The sequence below is a fragment of the Leuciscus leuciscus genome, assembly GCF_965113295.1.
Source record: "Leuciscus leuciscus genome assembly, chromosome: 3".
Taxonomy (NCBI): domain Eukaryota; kingdom Metazoa; phylum Chordata; class Actinopteri; order Cypriniformes; family Leuciscidae; genus Leuciscus; species Leuciscus leuciscus.
The window spans coordinates 13,720,691-13,743,971 of NC_138727.1; the positions used below are offsets into that span (position 1 = coordinate 13,720,691).

Consider the following 23,281-nt stretch of genomic DNA (forward strand, 5'->3'; position numbering starts at 1 on the left):
TTCACAAAAAGGGTACAACAGCTGACACTGTGGCGGCACCCTTTTTCAAAAGGTAAGGGTGCAAAAATGGAGCAATTGAATAAATAATTACTAACTTGTGTGGGAGTATTCAAATGCTGTGTATGTAAATACTCTAGTGTTCAAAAGTTTGCGGTCGGTAAGAAATGTTGTTTTTGAAGTGTATTATGCTCACCAGGGCTGTATTTATTTTATTATATATATATATATATATATATATATATATATATATATATATAGCAATTTAAAACAACTGTTTTCTATTTTAATAAATATTAAAATCTAATTTCTGTGATGGCAAGCTGAAATGTTTGCATCATTACTGCAGTCTTCAGTGTCACACAATCCTTCAGAAATCATGTAATAATGTAACATGCAATACACTGTAATGTAATAATGATGTAAAACATGTAATAATTCATTTTTTACAATGGATTTTCATCCAACTCTGGGTCTGGCAAAAGGGTAATACAATAGTCAAAAGTCATTTAAACAAAAAAGATTGTGATGAAAGTATTAATAAGTTTCCAAGACAGCTTTAATCTGAGCTTCATATGACAAAAAGGAGGAAAGAAAAAAGGTAATTTTAATCAAAATCAAGCTCTCTGACATAAGTTGAAGATAGACTCAAGTATAATTCCCTTAATAAGATACAGTTCCTATAAGCTGTCGTGTTTACAATTGTGACGATGAGCACTTATCAGGATCAACTAAATACTGGATTTTCAAAAGTATATTTCACAGCACCATTGTTGCAGTACACTTGCACAATTGTGGGGACAATGACTTACATTTTCACATCCCTAAACATGACACTGAACAAAACAAACTGTGATTGGTTGCTTTACATGTCAGTCAGACGTCCTCTTGGGAAAGCTGCAATGGAGTCCAGACCTTCTGCCGTCAGTCTGAAGGTCTGGCAATGCAAGACTAGTTGGGCTTCGACTGGGTTGAGAACCTTGGGCCTAACGCCACAAAGACCATGACGGACTACAGCTCTCAGATATTTAAGCGACTCCCTTATGAACAGTGGATGAAGTCATGATCGCAGTGCTCCCGCTTCATGCTCACCACAACGCAACTGTGCATCAATCACCTGAACTTATGGGCCATATTATAAAAACAGAGACCTCTGGACTCTTGGGCCAAGCTATCAGAGGACAGCCCAGCTCTCTGGCTCTCAGCACCCCTATACAATTTCTGTTTGAAGATTAATGTACTTGCAGCGAGTGGGTTCAGGGACGAGAGAACAAGGAGAGAATGGAAACAAACAGGAGTGCAAGAGAGAGAGGTGATACGGTATAACTTTGCTGCCTGTTTGGGAGCTAATCCCTGCAATGAAATTCCCTAAATGTTCAGACAATGTCGAAAGAGCCTGAAGGCAACGGCTCTGCAGAGCGGGTGATGTCAAAGAGAGGATATAGAGGGCACATTGGCGAGAGCGCTATATGACTCTCACTATGCTGTCTGCAGAGGCACTATACAGTATATACTAAAATAATAAAGAGACTTAATAGAAATAGAAAATCACTATGAGGGCAACTTTTGCTCCCAAACATTACATATATGGGTGATTTTTATCACTTTTTAATTTGCATTGGTTAATTCATGGTCCTGCTGTGTACATAATAAAGCTCAATGGGACACTAATAGCCTGAGATTTACAAAACAGGCCATACGAGCCATATAAGGCATGTTGTGTTTTTGCTAGGAAAGCAGATCTATACTATATTTAGAATCAGATTATTTAATTTCTAAAGGCATATCTGGTCATTAATACAGCACGTTCCAGCTGCAAAGACCAGTAAATGTTGTGTTTTACATCCCGCCAGTGAACGAATGAGGAACGCTAAATGGGAAACCGGGAGTGGCGTGATTACAGAAACACAAACAATTAATAATTAATTAAATAATTAAATTAACTTGAATCAGTAAATCCAATTAATGTGTATATATATATATATATATATATATATATATATATATATATATATAGCCTATATAAAGTAAATATTATGAACCATGGTGGAAAAACACTTAATTTCCCAAAATGCCATTACCTATTGAATTTCTCTTTACTGTAATTCATTCAATTCTACTTCCTTTCATTGCAATTAAAATTTGTTTTCAACTTCACATAAGACGTGGACAATTTAATTCAAATTCCAACTCATGAACTAAAATTATTCAATTCTGAATTTTGCCCAACCCTACCAAACCATGAAGCCCTAAAGCCATGGTCACACTAGACTTTGAGCATGCACAATTTCTACTCCACTTTACAGTAATGCTGTAATCCTGCATGTTTAAAGATTGTGTTATTTTAATTCAGCAAAAAGTTCACACTGTGTTATTTCCGTCTTCTATTGGTTCAAGTGATTCGAATAATCGCAGGTCAGGGTTCACCATACTTGAACTTTGAAAAGCAGCGAAATCCGAGCTTGCGTTTTTGTTCTCTAGCATCTGTAAGAATGGAAGTCAATGGAATGCAAAATGTAGTGTGACCGCTCCTTTACCCATATCCAACTGTCACGACCAGTGGAAAATCTGAGAAAATCCACCACAGTTTCAGTATTTCTTTGCTGCCTGTTACTAATACAGGGGGAATATGCATGTTTGTTCTTTTCTCTGTTTTCCTTTGCACAGCAAAGCTGTGATGTGCTGTAGTCCATGAGCAGAAAGTGAGGGAGAGCATCTAGACTTCTGCTGGCTTTAGGGGTGGTTGCTTCTGCTCTGATCTTACAGCTAGTTTGAGTCAGGTAGCTCTTTTTATACACACACACAAACATAAACACTCTGCCTTGCATACCCTGGAGTGGGAAAAAAAATCCCAGACAAGCAAAGAGGATTCACTGGAAAACACCAGAAAACACAGGGGCTCCAGAAACCCCCGTGGCTGCATTGAGATAGAGCAGTAATTGATGGAGGTCCTGAGCCCAGTAGGCAGTCGGCCCCAGAATGCAACCTGCTGTCTTCTGAAACGTGATGGTGAAACTGAGCTTCTACAAAAAAAAAAAAACATAGGTCTGCAGGATTGGTGCAATGTTCTGTGTAAATGTGCATGAGTTACTCTGATGTACCTTGCACATGAAAAACAAAATCGGGTCAAACTGGACCAGAACAATCTGAAATTGTTTGTCAATCAAAATCGTTCATGTAAACTACCATTCAAACAAATTATTTTTTAATGTTCACCACCAAGTCTGCATTTATTTGACCAAAATACAATAAAAACAGTAGGATAACATTGTGAAATAACAGGTTTCTATTTTTATTTATTTGATGGCAAAATTTTCAGCAGCTATTCTTCAGTGTCGCACAAATCTTCAGACATCATTCTAATATGCAGATTTGGTGCTCAAGTTACTTTTTTCCTTAATGTCAATGTTGAAGACAGTTGTGGAAACTCTTACGTAATACGTAGATGTCTTTACTGTCACTTTTGATCAATTGAATGTGTCCTTGCTAAATAAAATCTTACTTAAAATCTTACTGAAACCAAACTGATTCAGTGCCGCTGATCTATATCTCATCATCATCTTCTCTCAGACGCAAGCTCGACCTCAGTTGGTGGCCCACTGGATAAACTAATACCAAACTACCACTAATCAATCAGGACCAATGTGGAAAAATTATGTACATAGTGCAATCACAAAAGGCTTTCAAAACAGGTAACTGTACCTTTTGGGAGGTTGGTATAACACTTTGGGTCTCGTAGAGTCTAGAATTGGGTCTAATGGGTCTAATGGGATCTAAGTACTGCTTTATAAAAAATAAATAAATAAATAAAAAACACAGGCAAGATACAAGAGTCGATAGCTTGGAACCCTCTAAAATCCCAGAAAACATAAAACACTATTAATTAAAAATGCACACCAATTGACAAGAACCGACAAAGAAAAAAGTTAAATAAGAAGGCTTAAATATACAAGGAACTAATTAACTGAAAGAAAATGCCAGGAAACAAACAAAAGGCAAGAAACCTGACAAAACAAAAGAGCCTCATTTGGGGTGGACACTGGACAGTAACTAACACCAAATCTGAGAGTTCTTCCAATTTAATCTCTGCATTTAATACAGTCCAATAATTAATTTTTTACAAATAAATAAATAGAAAATCAGGCCCAAAAGCCCTTTGGAGTGTCATTAAATGCCAAAATGCCATCAAGGTAATAAAGTAAAAGCAATCATAATGTATATTTTATGTTTACTGTTAACTTACTGACAGTGATGAAATTGTCATGTCTTTTTCTTATTCAAATTTGTTCTTTCATGTAATGAGCATATGCCAAATTGCATATTAAGGTTTGGAGGGCAAAGCAGTAGGAGTTCTAATCATTAAAAAATTGTGGTAGCTCAAACAATAAAGAGAGAATATGAAAAGCACATGAGCTATTAATGAAACGGGCCACTGTGAAATGAGAATCTGTGAACTCTGGCAACATGTCCATGAAATAGCTTAAAAATGCCACTCACCCACAGTGAGTTGTCCTGTCAGCTGGCCAAGGTTATTCCGTGCATTCACTGTCACATTGCGGTCTGACTGTAAGACCAGAGGACTGTCCTGAAACACACAGTGAAGAAAGAAACTGGTTATATGATCCGGCATAATTTAAAAAAGTTACACAAGATAAAGCAATAAGTCAGTAACAAGAACAAGGAAAAGGAAACAGGAAAGCGAAACTGATCTTGCAACATTGCATCTCATTCACAACATTGTATTTTGGTTGCTGTTAGTGATGTTGTACAGGCTAAGCACGCAAGAACATTCTAGAACATTGACACCTGATATATGAAAAAGTAAAACAAATAAAACACTTTACAAACATTGTAAAAATAAGTCGTTTTTAATGTGTTCTCCACTACTTGGTTTTCTTCAAACCGCCTTAAAAGGTTACAGCCTGGTCTCATTGTATTAATACGTAATTTTCAAAGATAGAAAACGTACTTTTTTGTACGTTTGGATAGATGCTGAAATGTATGATATGGACGTATCTGCAACAATTTAACGTAACATTATTACGATTTTACAGCAACAAAACGTTCAATATTTACGAATCTTTCATATCATAAATATATCTGTATAATATACCTTTTACCGTTTTATAGATAAATGTAACATCCCTTAACCCTACTCCCAAACCTAAACATACCCATTTTATACAGAATATAAAAATGATACAACGTAATGGACAGATATGTGTAGGGAAATGGCAATTTTATTAACAATATAGCATTAAAATATATTTTGAGCAGCTTATCCTACTCCTATGCTCCTACCCCTAAACCTACCCATAACCATTTCTTAAAACTAACTTAACATAGGCTACAATTATGAATAAAGAACAACAGACGTGTAATCACAATAATTTATTTATTGCGAAAATGTCAAGACCGGTACCAAAAGTCGTTCACATGACGATGTGTTGCAGTCGCAGTCCTCTCTGTCAGTAATAGTTTTGAATGAGGTACAGAGCAGAATTTAAATTATTAATCCATGAAAATGTTAATCTGGCTTCGCTCTGTGTGAAGGCGCGCGCGCTTCTCCATTTCAAATGTAGTTCACCGACTGAAACACGGCATGTCGCAATCTGTGACGAACAGGCGAGAGCCAATGAGCGTTTGATATCACTGCCGTAAAACATGTCGTAACGCTTCTTGAGGGCGCAATTTTTGAATTTGAATTCATCACGAGCGCGGGATTTGACATTTACGGTCGCTGCTGAGAAATGGAGATGAAGATTGCTGGATAAAGGGCTGAATTTGGATATCTTTCTTGCAAACGTATGGATTCTAAAGATTTGGATTATATCAAGCTAATAAAAATTGATGTCTTTTGTGAATTTATGTTTTGGTGTATTATGGTTCTATTGGAGAAAACGCATTTAGTGTCTCACTGTAAATAAACTAAATATAAAAAAATGGTTAAACGATTAAATAAGGTATTTTTAAGGTTTTAAAGTGTAGTCTTGTTTAACATGTAGCTGCTAAGCTAATCCTATGAAACGAGTTTGCAGCAGAAGGCACGAACAGAGCGAAATGTTATTATTTCTTGAGTAAACTGCATTTAATAAATGCGACTGAAAACGTAATTGATAAGACATTTGAATGCAATAGAGTCAAAACATTAATGCCACGATTTTAATATGCATAAATAGGAATACGTACAAATTTGTACGTCGGTAGAGTTGTTCATACGTAAATAATTTACGTTTTTGTGCTGTCAATACGTAAATATTTTCTACATACGTTTCTGTGTATAAAACGTAGGCTAAGTAAATGTGCGTGTGGTAGAACTACACTTTACGTAAAAATACACACGTATTCTCATGAGATCACGTTGCAGCAGGAGGAAAGTATCCGATTGTTAAGTCTGACGTCACACGTCACGTTTAGCCTTTTCCGGGTCCAAGCGCTCCTCTCGTCCAGAAATAACAATGGTGGAACCTGTAAATTTATTTACGATCACGTCCTTCTTAGTGAGGCACCCTTGGCGGTCAAAAAGGGTTTAAATTCCTTTAACACCAACAGAGTGGTTAGTGTAGCTCATCACTCAGGTGGCATAATTAAGGGTAGAGTCCAGGCATCAATGAAAAAGAAGATTTACGAGGTTGAAGTGAGTTAGCTCGGGACACGGGACACAGCACTGCGGCATTGTAAAAACACTCAATAATAACCAAAACACTAGCGAAAGCGGTAGGTAGGTAGAGAGGACCTGGACTTTGGACCCGGAAAGAGTATTATCGGAGAGTGGTTACGTCACGACTTAACAACCGAATAGTACTAACATGGTAAAATACAGTAACATTTAAAACTTTGACTGATCAGATGGTTTTAGTTGAAAAATATTAAGTTATGGCTGTTTTATAAAAACTGGACTTGGGAATACAAAATGTGCATACAGTTTTTTTAAAACAGGGTTAATTGCTAGTAAAGCAGAAAATAAAAGAAATAATGAAATGAAAGTAAATAATGAAATGAAATGAGATAATGACTTGAAAAAACTGAATAAGTAAATTAATAAATAAAATGTCACCTGCTAATGCCGGTTTTCATCAATCATACTGAATTGACATAATTTGAATACAGAAACATGAAGAAAAAGATGACACTGGAGCCTCATATTTCATCTCTCTTTTCTCTCACTATTGTCAGTAGGCCTACACTCACTACTGTTTTATGTTATTGGTAATCATTTTAATTTGAAAGATGGCAAAATAATTTTGATGACAGGCATATGTTGTACCAGGGGACCTGCTATACATCATCATAACAACGTTCCTGCAATGTTGTGAAAATATTTATGATGGTAAAAAACGTAACATCTGTCGTCTTAAGTACACAGGGAAAAACTCTTAAGACAACTAGCTGTTGACGATGAGTTGAGATATGAGATGATTGACATTTACATCTGTATTTAATACGGGTACTTGTGATCGGACAACCTCAAATGGATGTTATAATAGTTGTAAACGGGTGTACAAGGTAATATTATACAGAAGATAAAGAATGATAGACAGATGTTAATGTGTTCAATGTGATGCTGTATGTGATATCTGAACTGTCAGAGAGTGTGTGTGTGTGCATACACATGCATGAATGCACTCTGGCTGGCAGGGGTGTGTGTTTGTGTGTTCATGCATGCTGTGGATTCAATGTCTTTTTGTTTTGTGCAACTTTGATCCTACTGACCTACACGTCCTCTTCCATAACAGAGCCTCTGCTGTAGCGTAAATCAAACAAAAGCACTGAACACGTCGTAGTGCCCTGCATATATGATTCATCTTAACCCCGGTCATGCAATTCTGAAATCACCCCATCATATATAATGTCAGTATATTATTTAGAGTGTTTTTGTGTGTTACCTTTATAAGCTGATCTGAGGCTCAATCTCTTTTAAAGCTTAAGAATCTGGGCATGAGAATTCAGCCCTTAGATTAGCTTCAAAGCACAGCGCTCCCTTATGACATTGATCGACCTGCCAGGCCACCAGATCAATATATCGACAAGTACAGTGAAGGTCCACAAGAGCAAGTTCCCCATTTCTTCGCTTTCTCTAAAAAAAATGTTCCCCCTTATGTGTGTATGTTTAGTGTGTGGCCAAATTTCTTCACTTGTAATGACAAACATGTAGCAACAGAATGGTTTTGATATTATAGAAACATCTGTGTAATGGCTTATTCCTGACTATTTTTTTTGTCAGGGTCAAACAAATAAAATGAAAATAATTTTTATTAATTTAATTTAGACATTTAGTTTATTTTTTTATGACACTGTTGTATATAATTAATATCAATCAAAATCAGAAAATATATAAGTAAATTATGAAATGATACATCAAGAAGTATGTAGGTTTCAAATATTCTTCAATTAAGAAAACATTGAAAAAGCACACTGAGTTCTGCACTTTTGTGAAAACTCCCTTTATAATCAAAAAAGCTAAACTGCATGAAGAATCGCTTATTTACGTACATTGTGTCTACACTTACTGTACATATGAGATGATTTAAATGATGTCAAAAAGGTCACACAAAAAAAAAAAGTTATGTAAACATACACAGTACTTATAGTCACTTATATGTCAGTGACAGAAACCAACTGCACTGTAAACAATGTCTAACCTCCCCAAGTCAAAATTTTCTAGTGACTGGTAACATCTAATTTTTTTAATTGGCCCAAGTGTAATTCTTGTTGCAATAGTCTGTTAACATTGGCTCAATGAGAAATAATACGTCAGACTAATTGAAAAATTTTGATGTAACCAGTCTCTAGAAATTTTTGACTTGGGGATGTATTTTTTTTTTTTACAGTGTGTTGTAATATAATGAGTAGTACTTAGTTGATCGCTTGAACAATAGAAGGAGTTTGGAACTCCACTGGCTGTCTCAAACTGTATAATTTAATCCAGATGATGTCAATCTAATGGAGTAAAACACTATCTTCTCTAATTACCTCGGAAGCACCCACCCAGCGCTGTGTGTTATCACCAGCTGTGGCATGCATGTTCAGAAGCTGAGATGGACAGTTTGATTGTTTTTTGATCATGGGTAAATAAGCAATGCAGAAGACAAGGTTTCTAAAAGGGCACATTCAAATCAAAAGTAAACAGTGAAAGGGCTGTGAAGTTTTAAGCACATGACAAATCCATTAAAGAAAGCTTTGCATTTTAATTTTAATTGCTCAACCTTGACGAAGACCTCCAAACACTCACCATTCAACTCCTTTTATCTAAACCCAACATGAACGGCTTGTGAAATCAGTCACCTGGTGGCTCAGAGCTGACACATGTAAATAACCTTATGGCTATTTACATGAAAAGAAGCCACTTCGTCTTGAGTGTTATCCTTTAATCTGATGTTTATTTCCATTCCAATCAAACAGATACAAAATCTGTGTCCACAGCTCACTGTCTCATTCTTCTCCTTCTGTCTTTACACAATGCTAAGCAGGATGCACAATGAGCAAGATACAGAATGAGGAGAGAGAATTTGTGTAAAGAGCATTCAGGCATGATAATTCTGTGTTCCTCCCCGATGTCCACCTGTTCTTCATTATCACTCTTTCATTGTTTTCCCTCTCGTTTAATGACACACCTGCTGAGATCCTAAATTTAGACACCCTTTTTCTTCTGCTGTGGCGACCCCTGTGATGTCTCCTATTGAACGGATTCTGTTTGATCTTTAATCACAAAATCATACACACGCACAAATCCTCTCATTATAACAAACAAAGCAGAGACACAATGTAAATAAAAGATTCATTTTGAAGTTTAGTCAGATTCATTGATTAAAACAGGAGTTTTAGCACTCAAGGAGTTTGCACTGAACTGACTGAGAGCTTCAGTGATTTTAAAGGACGAGCACTTTCTTGCTGCCATGAGACTTTGTGACCTTTCCTACAAATACAAACTTCACACTTCAGCATAAAAAGTGACAACAATAGTTATACAATTATAATAGTTTTTCATATTCATATTTTATAATCTCTAAAAATAAATTAAAAAGCAAAACTATGTTAGGGAGTAGAAATGGCTAGTGGGAAAAGTGAAAGTCCTTTGTTCTTCGTTTTGCTCTTTGCATATTTATAATACCAGGAAAAATAATGTGAAAGTACACTACCATTCAAAAGTTTGGGGTCAATTACCTTTTTTTTTTTTTTTTTTTTTTAAGACATCTATTGTGCTCAACGAGGATGCATTTATTTGATCAAAAACACAGAAAAAAAGTGGTGTTGTGAAATATTAGGCTATTCAATTTAAAATGTAATTTATTCCTGTGATGGCAAAGTTGAATTTTCTGTATCATTACTGCAGTCTTCAGTGTCACATGATCCTTCAGAATTCATTCTGAAATGCTGATTTTCTCCTTAAAGTGTTACCAAGAAATGTAGGGTTTCATTAGTTAACATTAGTTAACTACTTTAGTTGACATGAACTAAAAATGAACAATATCTACAGCATTTATTAATCTTAGTTATGTTAATTTTAACATTTAATAATGCATTATTATATCAAACATTGTATTTGTTAACATTAGTTAATGCACTGTGAACTAACATGAACAAACAATGAACGACTGTATTTGCTTAACTAACATTCACAAATATGAATACATGCTGTAACAAATGTATTGCTCATTGTTAGTTCATGTTAGTCAATACAAAAACTCATTTTAACAAATGAGACCTATTTCTTATAATTATCAATGTTGAAAACAGTTGTGCTGCTTAATATTTAGTAGAAACAGTGCTAGATTTCTTTAGGAATCGTTGATGAATAGAATGTTCAAAACAGCATTTATTTGAAATAGAAATCTTGTAACATTATAAATGATTTACTGTCACATTTAAACTATTGTATTTATCTTTGCTAAATCAATATTAATTTTTTTCTAAATAAATAAATAAATATTGACCCTAAAGTTTTGAATGGTATAAAAAAAAAAAAAAGGTTTGGATTGATATAAGGGTGTCCAAATCCCGATAAATCTAGCTAAGGCCAAGTTTTAAGGTTGTATTTTCTGTTTATTTTAACACATTTTGAGAAGTGAATTCTCGATTGTTTTGTTCTGGTTAAAATACACATATGCATTCAGCACCACGGACAGCGCACATAAGAAACCAGGAAGCATTGCTGATGGCACATAGGGAGGCAAAACAGATGATGCTAGAGACTTGAAGTAAGTTCAAACACTTACACTTGTCTCTTTCTGGAGTAGAAGAGGAATTAAATGAGGAATCTCTCATCATGAGTGGGTGTGAGATGTCAGGCTTTTGAGTTTAATGTACTGTCTAACAAACTCACTTAAATTGCATCAGTGAGAGGCATTTCAAATGCCAAAGAATAAAATAAAAATCATGTCTTTTCTCAGTAATGTAATGAGATATTGACATGACACTATTGCTTGTCATCCAATCAAACGAGTATTACTCGTTTGATTGATGAAAAAAAAAAGAATAAATATACTCATTTACCTCCTTCAGAGAGACTCAGGAGGATCATGTTTATACATTTGTGATCAGTAGTAGGGCTACACAAATTCATTATATGGCATTAAAATCATTAATGTTACATTAAAATCAAAATATGGCATAGAGGGATAATTAAATCACAAAATAGAGACAGACACACACACACACACACATATTTATATATATATATATATATATATATATATATATATATATATATATATATATATATATATATGGTTACATCACAATTTATATACTTATAAATAAGTACTTTATATTTGTGTGTGTGTGTGTGTGTGTGTGTGTGTGTGTGTGTGTGTGTGTGTGTGTGTGTGTGTGTGTGTGTGTGTGTGTGTGTCTGTGTCTGTGTGTGTGTGTGTGTGTGTGTGTGTGTGTGTGTGTGTGTGTGTGTGTGTGTGTGTGTGTAAAGCCTCATACCTCCACCCAGCCTCAAATATTGAATGAAGTGTCACACACATTTTGGACCATCTCTGTTTGTTTTCAATGCACTAGTAAATATAGAACTGGTTGTCTGAATAAGTACAGTGTTTTTGTTGTACGAACACTATAATGTTTTATGTTTGAGGAATGGAGTGTCTTGGTCTAGCATTTGTCCTCGAGTCAACCAATAATACTGACTTAAATAGGCTGTGCAAAGAAAAAAATTGCGCCCAAATAGTTACAATAAACCTGTACAAAACCTTTATAACCTGTAAGTTGATGAAAACCTAATGCTTAGATGCAGTTTAAAAACCTTGTTAACCTCTTTGTTTTTGGTCAAATGTTAATAATATGATGACATATGCAAATGTCTGGCCATATATAAACAGTATCAACACTGACAACACAGTGTTTAATTATTACCAAAAAATGTGTTTCTATTTTCTGAAAAGTAGCGGTTTTGCAACTTAAAAGTAGCTAGCCATTTCTGCCCAACGCTGATTATATCCTAATATTCAAATATTGTTAAAATACAGTCACTTTTAATTTAGCTTTGTAATCAATGTAATGCATCTTTGCTGAATAAAAGTATTAATTGCTTTAAAAAAATAATAATAGTAATATCTGAACCTAGTATTACCACTACAGAAAAAGCTGACAAAATTCCAATTTCATTAATTTAACCTTGCTGTGGAAGGGTGTGGAAAAGGAAACCTTTGCCATGAAGGGGAACACGATGTGAAGAATGACAAACCAATCTATCTCCAGGTGGAATAAAGGTAACAAGGTTCCATTTATGACACTATAAAATAGCAGAGAATGAATGTATGTTCCTGCACACTAAGGGGGTATAAAGCTTAAGACCACATTTCTGCCTTTATGAAGGCACGTCTTAGGAAAGACTCTCAGCGTAAGTCTTTGTGCCTCTTACAGGGCTAAGCACCATGGAGGTTCAGGTGAACTTTCTAAGGGGCCAGGCCAAATTACGTCAAAGCCAAATGCTTAAAGGTGAAGTTTTGATAGTTTGATAGGTGTGTGATAGTATTATAATAGGATCTAAGGGATATATAAAACACTAATATATCATGACCTAAGATAGTTACTTACATTTAGCCAATTCTGACATATTTTCTCCAATAAAACTCTTGATTCATTATACTGAGTTATAAATTCAAAGTGACATACCTCATCTATTGAGTGCTCCAAATTTCAGAATATTATATAGATATGAATATTCAGTTATTGGGCCCTATTTTAACGATCTGAAACGCAAGTATCAAACGCGAAACGCAAGTAACTTTGTGGGCGGATCTCGGGCGCTGTTGCTATTATACCGGCGGGATAAATGGCTCATATCTAAAATGGGTTGTCTTGAAGTAGCTACATTACTCATAGGTGTGGTTTGGGCGTAACGTGAAATAACACAATCACAGCGCCATCTCACATTCCCTTTAAGAGCGCGTTTGTTCCATGGCGGTTTACTATTATAACGGCGGATTTGCCAGGTGCACGCCAGGAGCGGATCACAGCCGAGGAGACCGACGTTCTCGTCAGGGCCGTAAAAGACAGAGAAGTGACATTGTATGGGGATGGGAGAAACCCACCCAAATTAGCTTCGGTTGAACAGGCGTATAATAATTTGGGTAAATGTGTAAGCTAGATTTATGCCATCAGATTTCACATCTTCATGGACACCACAATGATTTCCCTCATGTGGAATATTTTTCCTTGTAATTATGCACTGAAAAAAATGATTTTTGCTGCTTGTTCAAATTGCTTGATTAAAATGAGCTTAAGCAACACAATTGCTATACATTTTGTCCAAACTTAATTTGATTGTGTTCAATCTGCTTAAATATAGGTAAAATTGAAGTTTACTTAATCCATTTGTGTTGGATTACATGAATGATTTGTGTTGCATTAACTGAAACTGGGCGGTGCTTGTTAGTTCCCAGCATGTTTTGCATATGGCTGAATTAAGAGAGAATAAATGTTGAAATTAAGTGTTATTTTATGTGTTTTTGAGAAAATTAGAAAAGGGGAAGACTTGATAGTGTGTAATTGTGTTTAATGTTCAATTACATTCAAATTATTAGAACCATTTAAATTACAGAGGGTTGCATTGTGGAGAAGAGTGGAGCATTTGATTAGGTTGTGGACTGATTCAGCAACATTAATAGTAAATGCTTTGGCTGAAAGAGTGTGAAAACTTAGCATTTAAGAATGGTTCATTCGTGCACTGAAAAGATTTATCCATTTATATTTAGTATAATTTACTTTGTTGATTGAACATGAATAGACTGTGTTCATGTGTGTTGTTTGAACATGAATAGTCTGTGTTGTTTAAATGTGAATAATCTGTGTTGATGGAACACAATTGTGTAAGTGGCTACCAAAGCAAACAATTTGTGTGCAACCAATGTCCACTATTCAATTGAGTAAATCCAATGAATTATTCTTTTCAGTGTGTATGGTTTGCAAAAATGGCAACTGCTGCGTCTGTGTCGAGTAGAGAAGTAAAGTGTATGCGTGTTGTGCACACGCTACATTATAGCCAAGCATGCGCCCTTAAAATAGCATCTGAACACGCCACTGAAAACGCGCCACTGACTTTAGACTATGTTTTTCCTGGTCTGTGGCGGAATTGTTTTCTGGAACTGCAAAATAGCACCAGGGAACGTTTGCACTGGAACACGCCTCCTCTTTTCGCTGAACCGCCCCCGGGAGCACAAGTTCATTCCCTAATTTACCGACGTGCGTCTGTGGAGGGAAAAGTCCGCTGTGCGTCGGGTGCAAAATAGTAATGATACATGCGTCGGTGTACAAAGTCAATTGCGCTGGGTGCAAGATAGGGCCCATTATGTCTTCAGGCACTTTAACCAACAATATGTATTTGAGTTGCTGCACTAGTCTTCATGTCCAAATCATTGGCATTCAGTTGTGTGATTCAGGCATCTAAACACCTATGTACTGTAGTTACACTAAGATTTAGATAGCTTCAGTCACTGCTCCGGATGAGATCAGCATGCAAAGTGGCTTTAGATCTCACACACACATACACACACACAAACACTTTTGAGATCTCACATTTTAATCGAAAGCCAATATTTTAAAGGCAGCTTTGGTGGAAAGAGCACTGCCAGTCACTGCCAAACAGAAAGCAAACAGCTGTCCGTGCATGACTGTGGTGAATATGTCTCCTGAATCACATGTAAACACAACGCAAATACTGGCTTTCATTGCCTTTGCCACTGTGCTCTGTAACACATTTTTAACACACAATTATTATTGCAATGCAAGGGCAAACACGTGTCCTCAAACACCCACGCAAAACAATATTTGTATACTGTATGTGCCTATACTAGTGAGATCTGGGCTGGTAACCAAAAAACTGTGAGTCTGAATCCTTCATTAACGTAAAATTGCTGAGTATAAGGGGTTGTTAGAACTATGAGCACAAAGGTATGATGAAGTTGTTTGATTTTATAATAGTCCCTGAATCACCTAATCATCATCTCATAATTATAAACCAAAAGCTAAATTAGACTCAGGTGTGTTTGGAAGCCCGGGCAGACTTAACAACAGATGTGCTGATCCAACCATTATTTATTCATCTAAGCTAAGAGTAAAAGAAGCACAATTTCATTCAATCTCTCTTAAAAGTTTAGACACATTTTTCATGTTTTTCTGTTTTGCTCACAGGTGAAAAAACAAACAAAAAAAACCCACAAGATTCGTGCTGTAACATTATCAATGTTAGCAGTTCATGCATCAGTTACTATTTCAGTATTGATAACACTTTACAGTAATATTCTCATTGATAGGTATCATGAATAAAAAAATCAGAACATTGTTAAATAATATATGGTAACACTTTACAAAAAAAAAAACTTTTGTTTTTAAAAATGTATTAGTAACTGTTGAATTGAGCATTAACTAAGATTAATAAATGATTAGTATTTTTGGCAACACTTTACACTTTACAATAGTCATGTGCCTCAACAAGTAAAGTATTAACATAATACCTTTGCAAATCATAAGCTAATGATTAATTAAAGCAGACAACTGGAAGTTGAAATACATGGCTTCGACCCATTGTGGTAATTAACATTTTCATTTACACTATTAGTTAATACTATAGCCTATGTTATTAAGGAATTAATACATTATGACACATTTAATTTAATCTATTAATCATATAGAATCTTAATTAATTGCTGATGCAGTAATCATTAATAAATGGTTTAGTTCTTCATACATTAACTCATAACTATCTGTGCCTTTGTTAAACATGAATTAATGCATATTAGTGCAACCGTACTGTAAAGAGTTACCGTATTTTTCATTGTTAGTTCATGCTAACTAATGTAGTTAACTAATATCAACAAATGAAACCTTATTGTAAAGTTTTCTTGAATTCATACATCTTGGTTAATATTAATGAACAAATGTAAGCAAATCGTATTTTGGTTAATTTACCCTGAAGTGACTTCTATCTCTACGGCAGACTTTTGAGGAACATGCTGCATTTTAAACATTACATGAAAAATGTTGAGATATTAAAACTTTTTTTCAGAGAATAATTGAAATATGCTTCTCATAAAAAAATAAATAAAAATAAATAATAAAAAATAAACAAGTGGGTAACACTTTATTTTACAGTGTAATTACATTACAAACCGTAACCAAACCCCAATCCTAACTGTATAGTAGTTAATTATTATTATTACTCAGTACTTAAATGTATAATAACACTGTAACACAGACACCTTGAAATAACGTGTAACCAACAAGTAGGCTATATTGTCTTAGAAGTTTGTCTTTTCCCCCCTACTTATTGTGGCTGTGGACTATTGTGAAATATTTTCTAGATCATTTATGAATAAAATATAACTTAATATATCGTAAAATGACTGGGAAACCAGTTTGCATATTTATGATCACTTCTTTGCTCACATACGCACATACAGGCCAAAAGTTTCACACTTTGAGGAATGGGATTATACTAACATATCAGACTGCTCACACACACAAAGTACTGCTGATCCCAGCTGACAAACGCCCAGCACTGATGTCTGGATATCATCCAATCTCACAGTGGCCTTGGGCAGAGTGGAATATGATTGGTTGCCAACCAGAGTCAGAAATTTGAGTATTAAGCATTAAATCCAGCCTTATGATTAGTGTCAGTCTGTAATGTCCTGCCCTGAGTACACTTCCCAAGACACTCCAACCAAAGGCATTCATAAAGTTTAGATGAAACAAACATTGAAGAAGATGTATTTGATGCAACTTTGCAAAGTTGGCTATTTATGGTAAAAACAACCATCACAGAAGATTTATCTGATGCTATCCTTTACATAAAGTTTTAGTTTGTGGCTTCCATAAATCAATATAAGCAATGTGATTTGCGAGCATACAACAGATTGTTGTGTGAAAATTATTCTCTCTTCGAGGGCCAAACCTCGCAAGGGTTGGTTGCACACACACACACACACACACACACACACACACACACACACACACACACACACACACACACACACACACAAACCCACACACATACAGGCACGCAGACACAAATGCATGCTCAACACAAGAAAGTAGAATGAAACCGGAGAGAAAGTCTTGTCTGATTGGTAATAGGTTATTGATTAACGATTCAGTCCAATCCTGTGGTTTGTTGGCAGTTTGAGCTCAACTAGCCAACCTGTTCTCAGAGTAATCAACAAAAGAAAATGCCAGCAGAAGCAACCTGAAGACAAATAAAATAATGCTATTGCTAAAAAAAACCATATTTATACATAATTCACACTTTCTACTATCTTCTATTTTGCAGTGAGCGTACGTGAACATTCTTTGAGTTTGATGAGTTCTCTGCACTCGTTCTGTCATTCTCTGCTGACTGTTCTTCTTAACATGCAAAAAAAAGTTTCTACCCTGTATTGAGCCAATATACTTCTATTGATTCCTTAGCCACGGCCTGTACTGCACACACACACAGTCAAATTCACACACAATATAGCAAAACCACACAGTAATACAGAAATTAGCTTACAAGATGGTGAACTTCATGTTTTAAAGATGAGCTAAACCACATCAGACAGGTGACAGTACTGTCAATGCGAGTTTGAAATTATATATGAAGCATAATAGAACGCATTTTTCTGAAATGTTCTTGAGGCGCAAGCTTAAAATGACAGTTTGACATGCACTGCTGTTTAACACTGTACGTATGTTGAATCTCTTGATCTCCAGGTCTATATCTTATTAAAGCAATAGTTCAGCCAAAGATGAAAATTCTGTCATCATTCACCCACCCTCGTGTCATTCCAAAACCTTTCTTTGATTTTTTTATTTCTTTCTTGGAACACAAAATATTAATTTTGAACTGTGTATTTGCTGTTGTTTAACATTTAATTAAAATTAATGAGAAATGCAGCTTTAAAGCTTCAAAAAGAACACAAATCCTCAAAAGTATGATAAAAGTGGCCCATAGTACATACTTTATATTTCAAGTCAGTTGAATCCATATCATAGTTTTATGCGAGGAACAAAACAAAAAGTTAGGTCATTCACAAAATCCATAAGTGAAGTAGTGATGCCTGATTTGTTATTAGCTAAATTAGTTAAATTATTAAAATAATGTACTATGAAAAATATTATGTTGTCTTGCATCCTTCTAGATGGATGGATGGATAAAGAAATAGAGATATCACAAAGAAATAGCGAGATAGATTACAAAGAGCTATATGCCGTTTCGTTACATGCATATTACGTGCACGTACTGTAAACCTAAATATATTCAGTGACAATGCATGCACATTCATACACACATTCATCTTGTCATTTTTCAGGCCCACACTAATTTTAATTATGAGCAAGCTTTTTATAGATTCAAGCCACAGTGTGGCTTTACAGCAGCATAACATAATGCATCACTCTCCCAAGAGTATTTCTCATGCTCTCAGCTACTGTAGATCTTCGCTCAGATCCCAGCGTGAACAGACCACAGGGACTATTTGTCACTGTAATACTGATCAAACCCCTCCTCTTTAATATCATGCTTATCTTCCCCTATTGATCTTCATTTTACTGCATCGTAATTGTATGCAGTATGCTGTAAATTAGCAGTCCGTATAAAATTTGATCTTCTAAGTTTTCCTGTGCAGGAAATGATCTAGGAGCCGTGCACCACTTGTTTGTTGCCTTATCATCCTCATGGGAGACCTGGAGATCTGGGCTTATCTATAATGGTAGTGCAAGCACACTGATGTTACAGTGGCCCTTTTCACACCTGGTATTAAGATGCATTTTGGTCGATCGGATCACAAGTGGACGACACTAAATGCGGGCGTAAACAAGGTCTAAAGAATTTTGAGTTTGTCCACTTTCGACCACTTCCAGATGTAGTCGATAACATATTCGACCGGATTGCTTTTGTAGTGTAGACGCTCACGTGGTCGAATGTGTTCGAACCGCCACACAAGTCCACCTACTCTCCGCCTACTGACCTAATGCTTAAACATTATGGGAAGTGCGCTAGTCAGACGAGATTTAAACTTTGTTGGCTGAAGACTCAAGTTTGGTTTGAAGATGAAAAACATACCAAGCACAATGTTTCTCTCACCATTCCTGATTTCTAACACACACAGATTTTGGCGTGGTCTTGCGGCTGTTATAGCAGAAACTAAAGCTGCTGCTCTCTGTGTGTTTCAGTTGTCTCTGGGCACATTCATGTGTAAATTGGGCAAGTTTATTTTGTCAATTTGATCGAAAGATCTGATAAAACATAAATTTACCCACCTATATATACGTCCCAACAAAGATGGCAATATCCCAAATCATTGTCCTTGTTAGGACATTTTTTGGTCCCCATGAGGAAAACATACTGAGATTTATTTATTTGTTTTAATGTAAAAATGCATAAAGTTTCTGTGATACGTAGGTTTAGGGGTAGATTTAGGGTTGGAGGACATAATTTACTTTTTGTACAGTATAAAAATCGTTGTCTATCGAAAGTGTGTGTGTGTGTGTGTGTGTGCACGTGTGTGAACATTTTTTGGAAGTAAAAAAAATATACATATATATATAAATTTTTTATTTTTTATTTTTTTGAGAGAGAGAGAGAAAAGGGAAATGGGATTGAAACACAAAGGAGACAATATTCAAACCTTTATCTCCCATGTGAGCACTAAGGCTCAACATGTCAGAAATCTCAAAAAAAGAAAGCAGGGAAAAACAATGCTAAATGTAGCAAATTAGAGTAAAAAAAAAAAAAAAAAAAAACATGTATCCCATGTATTTTGTTGATTATCTATAAGGCCTTGTCAGGTCAAACTCCATTTTGGTATTTTGACACAAATCTGTGATCAACACAGTCCAGCTGTGTTCATCTTCAAAAAAAAAAAAAAAACCCTTTAACAAAAGTACTCAAAGAAAATATGCCCCAGAATTATATTAAATGCATGATAACTTTGAAGGACAAATTTAAGACAGATGTTTCCACCAATCAAATGAAAATCAGGTTAGAGAGGCTACATGGTGCTAAGAATATGCACTTCAGAAAAAGAAAAAAAAAGTGTTCAATCATTTTCTTATCAGATTTTTTTTTTTTTTTTTTACATATATAAACGCCAATCTGCGTGTGCATGGAAAGAACATGTTCAGACAGAGAGTAAAGAAATGTCTTGAAAATTCTGAGAAAACATAGAGAGATTCTGAAAAAAACTTTCAGTTCCTGGAGTAGCTGTCAAAATAAAATCACCCGATAGAGACAGGTAAGGTAATTAGTACTTGACATGATCAGAAATAACCCCAGGAGTAACAGCTGCATACTTCCTGCACTGACTAATGACAGTCCTCATGAATCCCACCAGAAACACAGAGGCGCTTTGCAAAATAAAAACCATTGCTTAACGTGAATAATATTGCTGTCCATTTCAACTTTGTTAATCACTGAGGAGACAATTCACACAAGAATGAGTGTGAATTCAGGAAACATTATAGCTGAAGATACTGGAGAATAATAACTAAAGCCAAATGGCTGCAGCTAAAGGAAATGTTGACCAAAAACATCCAAAATGTGGTTGGCTAATTATAATCTCAGCATATCAATATCCTAAAGCATTGTTGTAAACAGAAATGGTTCCATATAGCTTAACATGTTCTGGAAACCATACTACGATAACACTCATATAGTATACTGTTCAAAAGTCTGGGGTTAGTACGATTATTTTTTAAATAAATAAATTAAACTGGGATGCAATATATTTATCAAAAGTGACAGTAAATACTTTTACAAAACAATTCTTATAAATGCAATTCTTTTGAACTTTCTATTCATCAAAAAATGCAGAAAAAAAAAACGATCACAAAAATATTAAGCAGCACAAGTTTTTTCAACATTAATAATTATAAGAAATGTTTACTGTTATATTGTGATAATATTTCACAATATTACTGTTTTTACTGTATTTTTTAATCAAATAAATTGGTGAGTATAAGAAACTCCCACAATGGAATGCACTCAACTTGACCTTTCTTATATTTTCAGTGTGACAAATTAATATCACTAGTTTTTAACATTCCTTCTTAAGTCATTAATTGTTCAAACTTCCACAAGTTAAGAGTTTTTCACCAAACTCTTAACTTTTTAGAAAGTCAAGTTTTTTTTTTTTTTTTTGACAACTGGACGCCACATACTGAATGAAACATGCAACATAATGAGATAACAATATTGAAAATTACTGTTTGAAATGTTTAACACTGCATATTTTACATTCTAGCTTCACATACTGCAAAGTATGTCATATACAGTGAATACTGTACAGAATGCCGTAAGTAGTAAGCTAGTATTCCTTTCAGAAACATATTGTGCACATAAACAAGAAGCCTTCAAGAAGCATTATTAAATCTTAACACTTAAGTTTTCAAGGAAAGACATTCAATGCTGAATGAATGTGCTCACGAAACATTTAAATTTATATTTTATTGACAACTTCAAACATGCCATTTCTCAGCAAATATGGAGCAGCTTAGAGAAGATAACATTTCTAGCAAACACCTTTTTTTTACTTACTTTAAAGTGTTCTCAGCGACATAAAGGAACAGTTTATCTCTATAAAGCAGCCATTTTCCTTTCTGCACCATGAACAGGGTAAAGCAAATCTCCAGCAAAGGTTGTGCATCACTTTCTAAATCTAAAACTCAAAGATTATTTGGATTTATCATTGTTAGCAGTCTGTGGAATTCCCTGTCCAGACTTCATTTCTCCTCAGTCCCGCTGATACGCTCTTATCACCTCTAACATTTACCTCCACAGTCCAGGTTGTACCCTGAGCCCTGCTAGCTAAACACCCAACGGCTAGCCTGCCCTTTTACACATGCTACATGGACCCCGGCTAAATGTCATTAGCCGCTGATGAGGATCAAAACTAAAATGGCCCACTAGCCTGTGTAATGTCAACGTGTAGCATTAATTAAAACCGTGTCTGTTTTTAATTCATTTCTCTAATCGAGAAAGGTAGAGTTGATCCCAGGTTGGTGATAACGGCCATGTCACCATGTAGCGGCGGACGAGGCGAGGAATTCGACATCTGAAAAAGCAACAGCTGGAAATTTGCCAAAGGTGCTGGAGACGTGAGATGTTAAGATGCAGATAGTGTTTATATTTATTTGGTTAATTAACTACGGCTCATTGTTCTGAAGACAGTGACCCCAATTATCTAAACACACGTTTATTTGGTGATGTCCCATCAAACACTAATTTGGTAATTCACAGGAATGCTGTCATAAAAATCACATACTGAGGGCAACTAAGGGTTAGTTTACCCACAATTTCGTAACTCACTCTCATGTCGTTCTAAACCCATAATACTTTCCTTCATCTTCAGAACTCAAAAGAAGATATTTTGGTAACACTTTATTTTGATAGTCCACTTTAGACACTCTGCTAGCTATAAGTACAACTACAAGTCATTAGAATATTACTTGATAGTGTGCTTAATATCTGCTAACACTTTATTTTGATGGTCCCCCAACATACATTCTAGTGACTATAAGTAATTTTGCAAGTAAGTCATCTTATTCTACTAACCCTAACCCTAATCTACTAATAATGCACCAATAATGCTACCTTTTCTATATATTGTAATCATTTTGTTCACAACTTCTAATAATTACTTCAATGAGCTCAATGTTTCGCCTTAAATTAATAAATTGTTAGCTAACTGTGTGATTTGTATGTGTACATTTCTGAAATACATAACTTGGACACATTCACCTCTGATAACAGATCACTCTAAATTGTAATGTAGACATGTATTTTCTGTGAAGCTGCATTGAAACA

The 23,281-nt window shown here is 35.2% G+C and overlaps 1 protein-coding gene and 2 long non-coding RNA genes across 4 annotated transcripts in view; 2 read left to right on the plus strand and 1 right to left on the minus strand.

The window, feature by feature from the left end:
- LOC309495921 overlaps window positions 1-23,281 on the plus strand; it is a 385,613-nt gene that overhangs the window by 174,594 nt on the left and 187,738 nt on the right. The window lies entirely within an intron of this gene.
- Window positions 1-23,281, minus strand: part of sgcz (sarcoglycan zeta) — a 328,983-nt gene that overhangs the window by 77,529 nt on the left and 228,173 nt on the right. For both annotated transcript variants that reach the window (XM_082165838.1, XM_082165839.1), the window contains exon 4: window positions 4,495-4,582. In XM_082165838.1, coding sequence (XP_082021964.1) covers window positions 4,495-4,582 — 88 coding nt within the window. The remainder of the gene's footprint in view (window positions 1-4,494; window positions 4,583-23,281) is intronic.
- Window positions 4,589-23,281, plus strand: part of LOC309495927 — a 202,155-nt gene continuing 183,462 nt past the window's right edge. The window contains exon 1 of the long non-coding RNA XR_014204888.1: window positions 4,589-5,468. This is a non-coding gene — a long non-coding RNA (uncharacterized lncRNA). The remainder of the gene's footprint in view (window positions 5,469-23,281) is intronic.